The sequence below is a fragment of the Heptranchias perlo genome, chromosome 8, assembly GCF_035084215.1.
Source record: "Heptranchias perlo isolate sHepPer1 chromosome 8, sHepPer1.hap1, whole genome shotgun sequence".
Lineage (NCBI taxonomy): Eukaryota > Metazoa > Chordata > Chondrichthyes > Hexanchiformes > Hexanchidae > Heptranchias > Heptranchias perlo.
This window is the reverse complement of record NC_090332.1, coordinates 16,529,739-16,547,757: the sequence shown is the minus strand read 5'-3', so window position 1 is coordinate 16,547,757 and position 18,019 is coordinate 16,529,739. Positions and strand designations below refer to the sequence as shown.

Here is an 18,019-nt window from a genome sequence, read left to right as displayed (position 1 = left end):
AGGTATTTCAAACACCAATGTTTTCTCCACGAGTAGAGACATTATCAAGCAGGCATCTTACATAAGATCACACTCCAGCAAGCTGGAGAAAACTGATGGGGTGACAAATATGTTCAACTTTTCACTTTGAGCAGAACCCTCAAGTCAATTAATCAAGGACATGGGCTGGTTAAAAATGGTCAATGTAGATGGGTTCTTGTCTAAATGAAACAAATCACTGCCACATTGGCATTTTTCTACAAATTTAGAAACTATTCCTTTTTCCTTTCAATGTTTGAAGATAATGTTGGAAAGTTACATTTCATTAGCAATTTCAGAGTTGCTTTATAATTCTAAGGAAGTATTAAACAACACATTTCAGCAAAAACAAGTTTGCAGTATTTCTTTAAATGGAAGTACTACTATTTAAATGTACAAATCAAAAGTATCAAACAAATGCAAGACCACTTACTCCTCTTCCTCCCAACCCCAAACCATCATGGAGAGGCTTCTTTTTAAAAAAATGTCATGAAGTTGCTGCCTGCAGAAATGCTTCCTCATTCTTTCAAAGAAGCAGTTTTCACACACAAATGGTAATGCCATCATTCTTTAGGAAGTGGTACTGGAAGACTTCACTTTATGAAATTTGCACCCCAAGTGATGAGATAGTCTCCTTGTAGTCTGCTCAATGATCATGCTTCTGAGTACTGCCTCATTCTGGGCAATCTTCTTGATTTCGTTTGGCAAACGAAAGCACAACAGACCTTCCTCAATTAGCAGAAAATTAGAACAATGAATCTAAAATTAAAAAGGAAATGCTTCAAATGGTGGAAATCAAATAAAAGCTGGATATTAAACAAAAACAGAAAATGCTGGAAATATACAGGTCAATCAATATTAGTAAAGAGAAGGTTGGGATATTTTGGGTGTGTACCGTTGATCAGACTGAAGGTTATGAGATATATTGGCATTTGAGTAAGGTTGGAAAGAGACAAAAAGGTAGGAAGGGAGATGAAGAGGATCAACAGATACACCAATCGCAGAGAGTGTGCTAATGTGGTCATAGAAAGGTTACAGAATGGAAGGAGGTCATTCAGCCCAGAGTCCGTGCCAGCTCTATGCGAGAGCAATCCAGCTAGTCCCACTCCCCTGAAAATTTTTTCCTTTCAAGGACTTAGCCAGTTCACCTTTGAGGGCCATGATTGAATCTGCCTCCACTACCCGCCTCGGGCAGTGCATTCCAGATCCTAACCACTCGCTGTGCAGAAAAGGTTTTCCTCATGTCACCTTTTGTTCTTTATAATCTTAAATCTGTGTCTTCTGGTTCTTGACCCTTCCACTAATGGGAACAGTTTCTCTCTCTCTACTCTGTCTAGACCCTTCATGATTTTGAATACCTCTATCAAATCTCCTCACAACCATCTCTGTCCCAAGGAGAACAACCCCAGCTTCTCCAGTCTATCCACGTAACTAAAGTCCCTCATCCCTGGAATCATTCTAGTAAATCTCTTCTACACCCTCTCTAAGGCCTTCACATCTTTCCTAAAGTGCAGTGCCCAGAACTGGGCACAATACTCCAGTTGTGACCAAACCAGTAATTTATAAAGGTTCATCATGACTTCCATACTTTCGTTCTCTATGCCTCTATTTGTAAAGCCCAGGATCCCGTATGCTTCTTTAACCACTTTCTCAACCTGCCCAGCCACCTTCAATGATTTGTGCACATATACCCCCAGATCTCTGTCCTGTACCCCTTTGAGTTGTACCCTCTAGTTTATATTGCCTCTCCTCATTCTTCCCACCCAAGTGTATCACTTTGTATTTTTCGGTGTTAAATTTGATTTGCCATGTGTCCGCCCATGCCACCAGCCAGTCTATATCCTCTTGAAGTCAATCAGTATCCTCCTCACTGTTTAGTAACCTGCGAACTCAAAATGGAAAGCAGATGATATGAAAGATCAAGGATATAATGCAAACATGCAGAAAAGGATGAAAGAATCTGCAGATAGTGGTGGGAGGGGTGAAGAGGGGTCCTTGTACATCAAAACTGAGAGAAATCAAGAAACAATGAGAAAATAAAAACGCTTACAGATGCAGCAGAAAGGAAACGAAAACAGAAAATGCAATTAAAGCACGGTGGATCTGCCAATTGTGAGAAGAGAAAAAGGAGTCCACATCAAGGGCTCAAACTTCACATCAGCACTTTGCTCTGGTGAAGGGACTCAGACCTAAATGTCAAACCAGCTCCTCTCCTCCCTCCAAACACTGATATATCCTTTCCATCAATAAAGTAGCTCCAAACTATGGCACAACAGGAAGAGAAATGGACAGGCTAGCAAAATGCTTTATACCTAAAAGTTCTTCCTTCAAAGAATGAGTAAGACCATATCTACAAGTAGGTTATGTAACTTTCAAAAATTTGTTTAACCTCCATATATAAAATGAGGAGTACATGAAGTGATACAAAAAAATGGTGGCATGGTTTCAAGGACCTATATCTTCAAGTCGGCTTGGAATACAACACCAAAACATTCGTTCTGCCTGCAGCATGCATACTGCTACAGCTCACTGTCTTGCAGGTGATCAAGAAGTTTCTGCTACATGTTGCCCTAAGTAGCCATTCCACAAACTGGATGAACCAACTTGCTGTTGTATCCTGCATTGAGAGCAACACTAATTTGGTAATCACTGTTTAATATGGTGACAATATTCCTTCAATCCTCAGTTAAGCTTCCTGTTTGGGAGCACTCTAGTGTGACAGGAAGGGTGTTTTCCAAACAGATGATTTTCTCTAAATTGTTATGCTATTTTCTGTTTCTAAACTGGAGGTACTGTCTCTATTCTCTTAAAACTCTCACCACTTCAGGACCACCCTTCTCCCCCATCCCACCCAATCTTTAAGTACTTTAGTAGTAAGCCCATCCACCTTAACTGGCCTTACAGTCTCCGCCATCAGCTCTCTGTCAACTTGCCAGTTATCCCCCATTACCCTTTCTTGCTCAAATCTGAATCATTGTCTGAATAGCATCAGCCACGCAAGATTTCCCAAAACTACTGAACATGAAAGGTAGCTTCCACCTTCATATTCTTTTCCACTTCTATCCATTGCTGAACCCTTCCCACTGACCAAATTTACAATTAACAGTTTCTTCCAATCAGCTTACCCTTTCCATTACTTCACTCACCCAGAATTTTACCCCATTCAATCTCACCATCTGAGTTCTTACCATTTTTCCTCAACTCATTCTTGCATCTCACTTTCTTATCCTCAGTTTCTAACACCTCGACACTCGTTTCCTCAACTTTCCCATTGCACTGAAGTCTCAAGCGAACAGGGAGCTCACTAGATGGGGCAACTGAAAGCTTAAGTTGATTACATGATCATTAGAAAGAGAGAAGTCTACAGGCTACACACAGAGGAACCAGTAGGATCTTTGGCTGAAGTATGGGTTAAACTGACAAGGAGAAATACATACAGAATGATTACAAACATGGAGCTCAAAGTTCTGAAGGACTCAATGAATCAGGCCCAATTCAGAGCAACAGGCTAGTGTGATTTTGACCTATGAAAGGAGAGACACAAGCTAAGGGATACCTAGAGAGATTGTGTTAGACATAGCTTTTCTGTAGCTAAACTTTTATCCATGTTGAGCTAGATAATTATTATTGCTCCCTTTTATTGCATTTCTGAATCCAGATCACTGTAGATTCAAAGTTCTACGCGTCTCAACACTGATGACTGCCGTATCTCATACCTGCTGTTTCCTCACGCAGCTAATTTCTTATGCACCTCTAAGTTTTAGCTAGGATACCTACTTAATAGTTGTTGAGGGAAACAGTTGACCATTGCCAGGATTCAATCTTCTCTGAAACTTGATTAAGCTGTTTAGTCCTGCATTTAATTGAACAGCCTTGCCAGAATCTGAAGGAAAGACCCCTGTATTGGGAAGACTATTCACACTGGGGGTACTAATTGGAAACGTGAAGCACAACAAAAACCCATCGGACACCAGATCTAAACTTCTTTCATTTATAACTTGCAGATAACCAAGTCCTACAAAAGGTTGACCAGTACATACCAAACATTCTGCATGACAACCCCATAAACAGCAAGCAGGAAAGAATTCAGAACTGAAGAAATTTGATAAGTGCATCCTACTCCATGTTATTTGAGAAAAAAGTGCAAAACAAATTCTTGGGAGTAGCACATTCTATTTGCCAGCTACAGGTGGGATACACTAATATATACCGCTATTAGAAACTTGTTGAACTACACTGGAACAACATCACTCATGCAAGAACTTCAATCAGTATGAGAGTTCTGACAGGGAGGGGGAAGAGGAGAACCACGGCCTCATCTCATGCACCTAGCAATTTATATTGCAGTATGCATGGAGATCAGAAGACTTGTATAAAAAGAGAGAAAACGAGAAAAAAAAAGTGCAAGAATATAGTCCTATTTGAACTTCTGAAGCAAAAACTTATCATGTACACCATTTTAGCAGAACGAAATGCATCTAGACTAGTGACAGGAAGAATATTGGTGTTGGCAGTGGTGTCAGGATGAAACCATACCCTGGAGTGTAAATATGAAAAACAGAGGTCTGTGTAATAAATTGGATAGGCAGGTGGTAAAGGATAGAATACTTGAGCCTGGTCTTCAGTTGCTTCCAAGCCTTTGTTCACAGGGAGCCACATTACCCCCACCACACCCTACATAAGCTCTCAAATGGATACGAGTGTCCCCAATTGATACACCACCTGAATACAATTAACACTAATTGATAATCATATGGATACAATTAACCATCTGCATACACAAACGAAGCTGGTAGAGTGCTGTATGGGCTCTTGGTAAATGCACACCAATATTCTCAACTATATTAGATTTGATTAAAATGGAGTCACGGCAGTATAGTTTCGATGCTGCATCAAACTAAAGCCTTTGACACAATTCGAAATACGTCAGAACGACAAAAGCAGAATTTTGGAGCTTCACGCAACTTCAAATGTCTCAATTCTACTGGCATTGCAACCTCGATTATCCATAAAAGACTAGAAGTTGCATTTATTCAGCACCTTTCATGTCCTTGGGATGTGCCAAAGTGCTTCCCAGCCAATTAATTACTATTGAAGTGTAGTTACTGTTATTTTGTCGTCAAATACAGCAAAGCCCCACAAACAGCGTGACCGATTAGGCAAGGCAGAGGAAACATTCAGATTCCCCCTTTGCGGATAATAGAAATCGGCAGTTGAGAGTTCCCAAATTACTGTACTGATTGATCAGTCTTTCTTCACCCACCACTTCATCTGCAGAGACAGGACATTTTGGACGATTACTCCTCTCTGTACAGTTGATTAACTTTTGACTTGGTTTAGATTGATTGGATTACTACAGGTACATCAGCACAGAGTTAAGCACTAAATGGTGGAAATCAGAAAATGCGAGAAATGTACAGCCGGCCTGTCAACATCTGAAAGAGAAAGACGGATTGACATGGTGCCTGTGACCCTTCATCAGAACTTCCTGAATGGACGGCTATAGATATCTAACCAAATGTGTTTTTTAAAAAAAAAACATTTGATGTTTCACTGTGCAGGATTCCACTAAGATTTCACTACAAAGATCATTTACCTGTTTTGTTTTTGTTTTGCTGTAGGTGTCTAAAATTGGCTTTTTCCTCTCCTTAACAGCTGTTTTCGAGAAGTAATTTTCCAGCTCCTGGGTATTAATAGAGGGTTCTTCTAGAGCTGCCCAAATGGGTAATATTTCTGTTTCCCTAAAAAGAAAACATTTGTTTTAAATCATGAATTTATTTAAAATCACAATAACTTTTTTTTAAATAACTGACTTGTGAAATATTTAGGGGGGGAAAAAAATCATCCCAAGCACTCATTAGCTGTTTCAAGGGAATGTTTTCTTTTACTATCTCAGGTACAACCAACCCTTACAAATGCACAATGTAATGGGCAACCTGCAATAGCAAATTCACTAATCGATTGAAAAATCACTTCAGGTTTTAATCTGCAGATGACTGCTGGAACAACACTTACTTCCTTCCATGCAAGTATTTAACCTGGTAATCTTCCAGTCATTACATCATACCTCAACTGAATCGATCACAGATGCTGAACACAATATTCCATCACCAAAACAAAACGCCTTCCAAAACTGCGGCAGTCCTGACTTATTTTCAACCATCAAAAATAATTAGCTATTAAGCATTTCACAATTTTTACAGCAACAATGTATGGAATTAAACACAACACAAACTCAATGCAAGATTCAGAAAACAAACCTCGATGGTTAAGCCATCAACTGAACAATTCAACAAAACACTCCTACACAATTATTTCTCAAGTTATTTGAGATTTCAGTTACGGACAAATTTAGTTATTTGTACTCATGGTTATTCCACTGTACCTTGAGTGACTCAAAAGGACTGTAAATTGGACATAAAACTGTATGTACAGCAACGTGTAGGCAGTAGGTGTTCAGCCCAACAATAATTGCTGGGCTTTTGGATGCTGAAATAGCCAAGTTTGAAATGGTAGCTTTTTAGCGACGTTTAAAAGGATTGTAGGTCAGCTTGCACGTCCTTTTGGGACCACTTGCTCTAGCATTCCCGAGGGTATAAGTATTCAACTGAGCTAGACAGCCAGCTCGACAGCCAGCTCGACAAAAATGGTGACTCAAATCACTTATCTCTATGCACATGCATATTCATATTTTTAGCTTGAGATTGCACTATTTTAAGATATATTCATTTATACTGAGATAAAACAAGAAGGATTTGACGTCTATGTCTACATTTTTCCCTGTCCAAGAAAAGCACATAACTGCACTCAACATTTATGTCCGTACTGCAATAAATCAGCAATATGAAGAAGCATTTATCTCCCCTTCCAACTCAAAAAAAGATGCATGGCCTTCTATGTATCACCGAGAAGCCAAAAATGATTCAAAACACCAGTGAGTTTACCTACATTGTACTCACATGCATTGCTAATCACTAATTATTGCTCATGTATTATAAATGCTGAAATGAAATTTTGAGCCGAATGATTTAAAATTGCACAGTAATTTACGACTTTCTGAATGAAAATCAGTACCTATTGCTCTATTGGTAATTAAACCACACAGGCCAATTAAATAGCTTTTGTTTTCAAGTACCATTGATATTCAAAGGTCAGAACTGAGGGGAGGCAGTTGACAGCTGTTTAGAAAACATCTTAAAAAGGCAACAAAAAAGTGTTGGCACAAGGAATTTCAGACTCCCAATCGAAGCACAAAGTTGGTACTGCAAGGATTTTTTTTTAAACCATCCTATTCAATAGTAACTTTCAAAAGGGAATTGGATCTCTACTTAAAGGAAAAATGCACAGGGCTATGGGCAAAAAGCAGGAGGCATGGGACTAATTGGTAGCTCTCAATGAGCCAGCAGAGGTACGATGGGCTGAATGACCTCCTTTTGCGCTGTATGATTCTATTTGCTAGAAGGAGCCATTTTAAAAAATATTTTTCTCACTAGAAATGTGGCACAGATCAATCTGTCATTGCACCAAGTAAACAATAGACAGTAGTGCTACATTATTGCAGTGAGCCCACAAAATAAAGGGGGGGGGGTGTGGATAGTGTCACTATATGCATTAGTTTTCAAGCAGGTTCTGGCCTGGAACTGCCTGCACCTGAAACTACGCTACAATGACTGCTGAAACCAATTCATTTCACAACAATGTCCATATGCCACAACATGATTTAATTTTTCTCTTTGCCTTTGTTATATTTCCAAAAGTAAAAAAAAGACACAGCGCCGAGCGATGATGCAATAGTATCATGTGAACACATTGCTGTCTGCAAATATAGTGTTTGGCAATGACCCTTGAAAGCCACAATCTCTTTGCTATTAAAATTCACAGAACAAGCGCCAATTTTACATAAATAGCAGGATTGACTTCAAGTACTGCAAGTAAACAAAGTCAATCTGGATCAAAACCTTACCTCATGATCCAATGCTTTCGTACACGTGACAATATTGAACAGTCCTCTCTAAAGCTCCTTTTCCATGGTACAAACTCCCTGTTTGGGATTGATTACGCTATTGCCCACTTGTGCTACAAATTTGCTGTGAAAAACATCGCAGCTGCTGATAGAGTGTAAATGGTGGGGAATTATTCACTTTGATTGCAAATGTAGATACGCCCACTTCTTTGTGTTGACCAAGGCTACAATAGATGATTTATAGAAGGCAAGTCCTCAATACAAAAAGGTCCTGACAATGTGAAATATATATGTTGTATTTGCAACCATGCTTACCAGTCACAAAAATGGACCAATATAATGCAATTTGGAGGGTTCACTGGACTTAATGCATACACCCCAGTGGAAAGGGGGGGGGGGTGGAGGGAAAGAAGGGGAAGCCATTAACCTTAGTGCTTAATACCTCAAGATTCATCAGAATGAACAATTCTGAAATGTTCAGGACCAGGAATGAATTGCAACTCCTGTTGAGCTAGTCATGCAACTGCTTAGAATTTTAAGTGGATCCAAGTTTACCCAGTGGGGCAATAGAATTTCTTTCTTCACCCCCCAATGATTACCTTATATCTTGTACTTAAATGTGCCTATTACACATTGATCTAAGACAATTAGTATGTTTTCTAACATGCAAGAGTGCAACGTACATCTCAATTCATCAAGGGACTTTTATCTGGAACTTCCTTTCTATAAATCTTCTGCATAACAACCTTGAACACCAAGGAGAAAAGTGGGAGCTCGTCCTTCTCGTGGATGACCAAACACTAAATCCAACATCTGCCCTTGTACTCTGCTTCAGGACGTTAAGCAGAATTTTATAGGTTGCATCAAAACATAAGAAATAGGAGCTGGAGTCGGTCTTACAGCCTGTTGAGCCTGCTCCACCATTCATTCAGATCATGACTGGTTTTCAACCTCAACTCCATTTTCCTGCCCGATCCCCATAGGGTCCAAAAATCTATCGATCTTAGCCTTGAATATACTCAATGAGTCAGCATCCACAGCCCTCTGGGGTAGAGAATTCCAAAGATTCGCAACCCCGAGTAAAGAAATTCCTCCTCATCTCAGTCTCAAGTGGCCGACCCCTTATCCTGCAACTGTGCCCCCTAGTTCTTCCATGGAATAGGTTTTTATTTTCTGTTCGCTTCACCTCTGGGATACCTGCTCTCAATTACATTACCATTCCCCACAGAATTACCTCTCCTGCACACCTCTCTAGCCATTCACTAACATAGCAATCTATGACTAAATGCCCACTTCACAATGAAATTCTATCCATATGCCTTTATTAAGCATTTTATATCCCCTTACGTATCTTCCCCATTCTCCACATGTTTTGGAATGCCAGTTACATCTCCATCGTTCTAAATAAAATGGTTGTTGCATTCATTCCATGTATAAAACATTTTCAAGCTACTCTTCAACACCCTTCGATAGATCAGCATTTCTTTGTTTATTTGCCCGAATCATCTCTTTTTTCTTGGATACTACATTGCATTGGAATAGTCAGCATTGATACAGCTGACTTACACACACTGTTTTAAAAGCCTTCACACATTTAGACCCATTCCCCATAAAGAACCTAGAATACATTCATAATTTGTTGTTCTCTGTCTCCATTAAAATTAGGTCACCAGGAATTACTTCAGAAAGCAGATCAAATGGTTTCATTAAATTAAAAACTATTGTTTCAAGATGCTGGACAGCAGAGTCTTAAGACACAGATTTATACCAACAATTTCCCACATAAAGCCTTCCCAATCCAAACTAGTTGGTGGAAGCAATACAGGAGAGAAGAAAAGCAGTCACCCTGGACTGGTCTGGCAGATTGTTTTCTGCAGCACTAAGGGGGCATTGGCAAAACTGTGGGACAGATCACCAGCCTGCACCCTGGTCAGGTAATGATGCCCTACAAAATAAATCCAGTGTAAAGCTACATTTAACTTACATGACTGGAGTGATATTCAATCATTCTTCAGTACTGAAGCCTATTGACTCAAACATAGTCAAGCATTAGTTGAGTTTAATAGAGGATATAGAATACACGTCACACTAAATTGAGCAAGAGGCTTTGTTTTGGGGGAGCGGGCAGGGAACAAATGAATGAGATAAGGGGAGGGGGCAGGGATTGACCAGAAATCTAACAAGGAGGATATGGCTTTCCATCAAATAACATTTAATAAATGTTGTATGATTACAATGGAAGAACTATCAATTATGATCAACACATTTCTGGTCAAATTTAAAGACAATTATATCACTTGTGAAACTACAATTTTGTTTCCACTGGCATTTCCCCAAACAAGTGGCATTAACTGAGCAAAAACTCCAGAAATCTAAGGTTGATAGTCAATTAAAAACAGTCAAAGCAGAACAAACATATCTAATGTTGCTCAAGTCCAGATCAATGAAAAAAAGAGATGTTAAATAATGTTAGTAAAAGTGGTCATCACATACAACTATATAACGCTTAATATCCTACGTGTAATTTTCTTATTACCTTTTGGTACTTATCTGAATTCTTGACCAATAGAGAGGCTTCATTGGACGGGATGGATCAATTGCAACTTTTCTTGGCGATTTGTCTTTAGTCATTCCAAATGCAAAAAATCCCGATGGAAGAGGTGGCGGAAGAAAACCACAGTCCGATGGAGGAAAAGGTGGTGCTGGCGGACCCTGGCCTGGTGGCGGAGGTGGATGGCCACAACCAGGCAGAGGGGGAGGGGGAGGCGGAGGCCCAGAGCCAGGCAGAGGGGGAGGGGGAGGCGGAGGCGGGGGCCCACAGCCAGGCAGAGGGGGAGGGGGAGGCGGGAGCCCAGAGCCAGGCAGAGGGGGAGGGAGCCCTGAACCAGAAGGCAGAGGCGGCGGGGGAGGCGGGAGCCCTGAACCAGGCAGAGGGGGAGGGGGAGGGGGCAGCGGGAACCCTGAACCAGAAGGCAGAGGGGGAGGAGGAGGGGGCAGCGGGAGCCCTGAACCAGGCAGAGGGGGAGGGGGAGGGGGCAGCAGGAACCCTGAACCAGAAGGCAGAGGCGGCAGGAGCCCAGAACCAGGCAGAGGGGGAGGCGGAGGCGGGAGCCCTGAACCTGGCAGAGGGGGAGGGGGAGGGGGCAGCTGTAGCCCTGAACCAGAAGGCAGAGGGGGAGGAGTAGGCGGAAGCCCTGAACCAGAAGGCAGAGGCGGCGGGAGCCCAGAACCAGGCAGAGGGGGAGGCGGAGGCGGGAGCCCTGAACCAGGAGGCAGAGGGGGAGGAGTCGGCGGGAGCCCTGAACCAGAAGGCAGAGGGGGAGGAGTAGGCGGAAGCCCTGAAGCAGAAGGCAGAGGCGGCGGGAGCCCAGAACCAGGCAGAGGGGGAGGTGGAGGCGGGAGCCCTGAACCAGGAGGCAGAGGGGGAGGAGTCGGCGGGAGCCCTGAACCAGAAGGCAGAGGGGGAGGAGTCGGCGGGAGCCCTGAACCAGAAGGCAGAGGGGGAGGGAATATAGTACCAGGCAGTGGAGGAGGTTGAGGCACGTACTCAGAACCAGGCAGAAGAAGGGGAGGAGGAGGAACTGAGAATTCTATACCTGAAGGAAGAGATGTTAGATCACAGACAGGCAAAGGTGGTGGTTGAGGTGGAAGCTCACAACTGGACAATATAGGCAGATGTGGGACTTTAGAAGGTAAAGGGGGAGGGGGAGTTTGGCAGTCAGGCAACAGAGACAAAGAACCTTGATTGGATAAAAGTTGCTGCGAAAATTGTAGTAAATTTTGACCTGATGGCGTAGACGCAGAAAGGGGAACTTCACTTGGCTGAGGTGCCAACAGTTGTGATGAATTATTACACGGATACGTTGGAGTTTTTGACTGTGATGAAGCTACAGATACAGAATGATCCTGAGATGAAGAAACCCTGCAGTTTGGAAGTTGAGGTTGTGACGACTGTCTATCTAATAAAGGCACTTGAACAGTTGCATGTTCTTGAGTTGGTGAAGTCTGTACAGATTTAGCCTCTATACAAGAACTCCGTGAACTGTGCAGAAGAAACGTCTGTTCGTCTGTTTGAAGATGAACATCAAAAGAAGCTTTTGAGACTACATCCTCACTACCAGATTCGTGGTCCTTTACAGTACTCTCCTGGTCTAACAGGGCAGACTGCTGCTCCAGTTCAGCTATTTTGGTCCTTAGCTGTTCAATTGTTTGCTCAAGTTTCTGGATAACGGCAACCTGCTCTTCTTTCAATTCTGGTGCTTTCTCTTCATTATCTTTCTGAAAAAGGAAGTTGCATCACCGGCATTAGATTGAATTTATAACACTAGTAATTTTCACAGTTTAGAAGTCACCAAAACTTGAATACACTGAACAGAGGAACGAAGATAGAAACAGGAGTAGGCCATTCAGCCCCTCGAGCCTGTTCTGCAATTTAATTAGAACATGGCTAATCTGTACCTCAACTCCATTTACCCACCTTAGATCTGATAACGTTACTTAACATCTATCGATCCAAGTCTTCAAAATTTCAATTGTCCTGGCATCCACAGCCTTTTGAGGAAGATAATTCCAGATTCCTTTTGTATGGAAAAAGTGCTTCCCGATTTCATTTCTAAAAATAGCCTAGCTCTAATTTTAAGATTATGCCTCGTATGTTCTGGATTCCGCTACTAGAGGAAATAGTTTCTCTATCTACACGATCGGGTCCCTTTATCATTTTAAACACCCTGACTACATCATCCTCAACCTCCATTTCAGCAAAAGTGAACTAGAAACAGCTACTTGAAGGTAAATCAGTGTCAGAGCACTGGGCGGCATTGAAGGAGGAGATAGTGAAGGATCAGAACAAAATATTCCCACAAAGAAAATGGGTGGGATTCCCAAATCTAGAGCCCCTGAATGTCAAGGAGCATACAGGGTAGGTTAAGGCAAAAAAGGGAAGCTTATGTCAGATACCGAGCGCTCAATACTACAGAAAGCCTAGAGGAGTATACAAAGTGCAGGGTGAAATTAAAAAAGGAAATTAGGAAAGCAAAGAGAATGCATAAAAAAATATTGGCAAGTAAAATCAAGGAAAACCCAAAGATTTTTTTTAAGATGCATAAAGATCAAGAGGATAACTGAGGAAAGAGTAGGGCCTATTAGAGACCCTTTAAAGTAGTAATTTGTGTGTGGAGGCAGAAGACGTGGGTACGTTTCATAATGAATACTTTGTGTCTGTCTTCATAAAAGAGGGGGACGATGCAGACATTGTAGTTAAGGAGGAGTGTGAAATACTGGATGGGATAAATATAGTGAGAGGGGAAGTATTAAGGGGTTTAGCATCTTTGAAAGTAGATAAATCACCAGGCCCGGATGAACTGTATCCCAGGCTGCTAAGAGAAGCAAGGGAGGAAATAACGGAGGCTCTGACCATCATTTTCCAATCCTCTCTGGCTACAGGTGTGGTGCTGGAGGACTGCTAACCTTGTACGTTGTTTAAAAAGGGAGAAAGGGATAGACAGTAATTACAGGCCAGTCAGCCTAAGCTCAGTGGCGGGCAAATTATTGGAAACAATTCTGAGGGATAATATTAATAAATAGTCATTTAGAACTGTTAACTAATCCTGGTTCATTACTCATCACTAAATCTAGTATGGCCTGTTCTAGTCAGTTCTAAGGCATATTGCTCTAGAAAATTGTCCTGAATACATCCTAGAAATTCATTGCCTTTACTACTTGAGCTGTTTTGCTTCTCCCAGTCTATTTGAAAATTAAAATCTTCCACCGCATTGTTTTTGCTACACCGTTCCCTGATCTCCGTATTTATTCACCGCCAACTGCATCACCACAATCAGGATGCCTGAGGACAACCCCTAAGAGTCTTGCAAACTTTGCTGTTCCTTAACCCAGTATTTCTACTGCCTTGATCACCCTTACTGAAATCATGTCTCCTGCTGTAATTGTATATATCATTATTGCTGCTCCCCCATCTTTCCCCAATTTCCCTGTCCATTCTAAACAAACATTCGATAGCCTGTAATATATAAAATGAACTTATAGAAAAAAGTTGCATCTTAATACTGAGATTTTCTACCCTGCCAACCTGAGATGTGGATTTGGGGGGAGGATGAAAGAAGGAGGAGGAGGATGAGGGGGTGGGGCAGGCTTGCACTTTAGTCTTGTACCCAAGTTTAATCATCCTAGGGTATAAGTTGGGGAACATTTCCACCTTTCAGAAGCAAGCATAAAAAGGGGGGGGGGGGGGGGGGGGGGGGAGAAAGATCTAGAATATAACGCTCAGTTTAGAATTCAGCCCAGATGAATGGAATAAGGGCTGTTCACAACAAGATACTCACATTGCTGATGAGACAAACAAAGATGACCAGGACCTGCTTTATTTCAACAGCACCAAAGACCCAAGATTTCCCTGGGTGTAGAGATCTGGTGTCACATGAAGAATCTCTACTGCTGGCCCATTAAAAACACAGAACTGGTTCTATGCACTACTACCCTCAAGTTTCAGTACACACAACCACAGCTTCACACCAGTTGCCAGGTCTACTCAACATCTGGTCATCTCTGCAGCAGTACACCATTACATCTGATGCTCGGCACATGCTCCCAACAATCAAGTCTTCCCATTTCCCAGCAGACACACAGATTCTCTGGAAAATGAAGTTGCATCACCAGTTACCAAATTTATTTGTAATTTCGCAATAGTTTAAAAATCATCTTAATGCTGGTCAGACACTTTCTATCCTGCAAGGGCAGAGGAGGGATTGGAAAGAGGCCAGGTTTGCACTTTAAACTTGCATGCAAATTTAATCAGCTGTCAAACTACAAATGGGGAAGAAAAGCATTTGGCGATCACTCAAATAGAAAAATAAATGGTACAAGTACCTCCAATCAAGGCCCACAGAAAATAGAAAAAATTGCAAAGAGGCTGTAAGGGGTGCACATGCATTTGACCTTTTTAAAAATGTATTCTTGGGATGTTGGCAAGGCTAAATTTATTGTCCAACCCTAGTTGTCAAGGGAATTAAGAGTAAACCACAGTGTGAGACTGGAGTCACATTTAGGCCAGACCAGGCAGGGATGGCAGGCGTCCTGCTTTGGAGGACATTTTAAAATTCAATTTTACGACTTACAACCTCTGGGTTGCCAGTCCAATACCATAACCACTAGTTTACCATACCAGATTGCTGGATGCTGGTCCTGGGTAGTTAAAGTACAACCGATTTCCATCCCTAGCACTGACACACTCACTTTAACAAAAGCAAAGAAAAAAAACTTTAAAAACAAAATATGTCCCATGGAACTTCTGTTTTTTTTTAAAAAGTGTTTAGAATTTCAGCAGCTAAAGTAACTCAAGACACCTCGATTTTGTTTGGTTGCTTCAAGAACTCACTTTCTCTGCCATCTTACAATTCCAAGATGTCTGACCTGCCAATTCGACTTGAGGTTTTCTTGGCCCTCAAAAAGGTCTCTGAAATATCCACAAGTCCCATTTTCAATATTTTGTCCTTGCTTCAATTGTTTGGGCTCTTAAAATGTCCCTACACTGTCCTCGGGACTCTATTTGGTCTATCCAAAATCTCTCTTTCCCATCTCTTTCAGAAACTTACACTCAATAAAATGACAAAAATAGCACAGTTGGATAACTTTGCAAAGCCAGTAGGATGGCAAGATGACTCAATTCAACCATATCTTGTTTTGGCAACATGTCTTGAACATAATGTCATCAGATATGTTCCACCTCATTATAGGGTCATTTATGTACATCTATTCATTTTTCAAGGAAAATAATTTCAAATTTGAAAAAGAAGACAATATACAAGATATTATAAGCCATGCTTTACATCATAGTTCTTAATTGCAACCTTTTACAGCCTGACAATATATTCGAGACTTGCTCGTGTATTTTTTTTGAAAGACAAAGGAAGTTCTACAAATTTGGGGAAGGTGAAGAAAAGGGAATGAATTACCAAGTGTCAGGCTTCAGGATTTCTGACTATGCCTCCGTAGAGGGACCTTGGTCCAAGTACTACTACTGAGTAAAATGCAGCTCACAGGATTAAATTTACAGGACAACAGAACTGGGAAATATGGATTAGAATTCAGATGAGGTGACTGAACCAGCATGTTTTGGAGAAAAAAAAAGTTAGTTTGAACATTTCAGTGAGTGCTACCAGTTATTCCAATTCAGATTATTTGATTAATTAGAGCTCAGCAGGGGTAGCTGCTGGGGCAGTTTTACAAGATTTCATTTCCTGGAGTTAGAACTAACTAGGAAAAATCCCATGGTCAGGGTCACTCAGGTCTAAAAAAGGCAGGTAGGTCTTGGCCAGAGTTGGGAATTAAAATATAGCAGTTTGATTTTCCTAGCTAGAAGCCAACCTAAAAGGAAATTAAAAAGTAATATTTTGTCTGCTATGCAAGAGTCTAGTGTGGTTTGTTGTTTTTTAGAGAAGTTTTTTTTTAAAAATCTGCAATTACTACTGTTGTTGTCACACGTATTGTACAATATAAACCAGCTTCTGGATTTGTCACTGACGTCATCTTACCAGAGTACTCATTAGTTCCACCTATTGAAAGATTGCAGGAACATACATGGAGGCATACACTACTTTACAACATGCAGGTCATATATCAAGGCAGTTGAATTGTTACATCGTCAGGGTTACGTTACTGTATAAGTAGATATCAGGCAGTGCGAGGCAATTCCAGAATGGCAGAGATGTGGGATCTCCTTATGGCAGACCCTGAATTTGTAACACTAATGACTGGTTGGAGGACATGGATGAGCCAGAACTTTTGCCAACTTAATGCTAGCAATACTGATGCTATTCTTTTTTTTAAAAAAATTTGTTCATGGGATGTGGGCATCGCTGGTGAGGCCAGCATTTATTGCCCATTCCTAATTGCCCTCGAGAAGATGGTGGTGAGCTGCCTTCTTGAACCACTGCAGTCCGTGTGGTAAAGGTTCTCCCACAGTGCTGTTAGGAAGGGAGTTCCAGGATTTTGACCCAGCGACGATGAAGGAACGGCGATATATTTCAAGTCGGGATGATGTGTGACTTGGAGGGGAACGTGCAGGTGTGTTGTTCCCATGTGCCTGCTGCCCTTGTCCTTGTCCTTCTAGGTGGTAGAGGTCGCAGGTTTGGGAGAAGCTGTCGAAGAAGCCTTGGCGAGTTGCTGCAGTGCATCCTGTGGATGGTACACACTGCAGCCACTGTGCGCCGGTGAAGGGAGTGAATGTTTAGGGTGCGGACTGCTTTGTCCTGGATGATGTCGAGCTTCTTGAGTGTTGTTGGAGCTGCACTCATCCAGGCAAGTGGGAGAGTATTCCATCACACTCCTGACTTGTGCCTTGTAGTTGGGCCTTCTGTTCGGTTCCTGCCATACTCTTCAACTCAGTCCTCCTCAGGCTGAACCAGATGGTGTACAGCCTTGGCATCCTATTTGACCCTGAACTGAGCTACAAACAACATGCGTTACCCATTACCAGGACTACTTTCTTCCATCTCCACAAAATCTGCCCTTACCTCATCCCCCCTGAAACTCTTATCCATACATTAGTTACCTCCAGCCCAGGCTTCTGCCAAGCTCCTTAGAACATGAACTTCAATTTGGCCAAAACTTTGTTGCTCACATTATCCTTCAGTAAGTCTCATTTACCTACCTGCTCTATCCTCATCAATCTCCATTTCCCAAACCATTGAATTCAAAATCCTAATCCTGGTTTTAAAATCCCTTTCTCGCAGCCAGTAGCCTTCAGGCTTCCAACACTGGCCTCTTTGCACATCCCCCTCCCCACTCCATTATTAATGGCAGAGCCTTCAGGCATCTTAGCTCTATTCTCAAACTCTATTTAAAGCTCCCTAAGCCCTGCTACTTCGCTCAACTTCAAATTATCCCTACTCAAATCCATTACCTTGGCCACACCTGTGATCATCTCCCTCAACTGCTCAAAATCTGTCTCTCTCTGAAGTGCCTTGGAGTGTTGACTACGTTAAGGGTGTTACATAAATGCAAGCAGTCGTCATTTGCTCACTG

General features: G+C 41.8%; 1 protein-coding gene across 1 annotated transcript in view; it reads right to left on the bottom strand.

The window, feature by feature from the left end:
• The window catches only part of LOC137324303 (formin-2-like), a 315,087-nt gene that overhangs the window by 223,024 nt on the left and 74,044 nt on the right, over positions 1–18,019 (bottom strand). Inside the window, exons 8-9 of the mRNA XM_067988446.1 lie at positions 10,518–12,259; positions 5,615–5,759 (exon numbers count right to left, since the gene is read on the bottom strand). Coding sequence (XP_067844547.1) covers positions 5,615–5,759; positions 10,518–12,259 — 1,887 coding nt within the window. The remainder of the gene's footprint in view (positions 1–5,614; positions 5,760–10,517; positions 12,260–18,019) is intronic.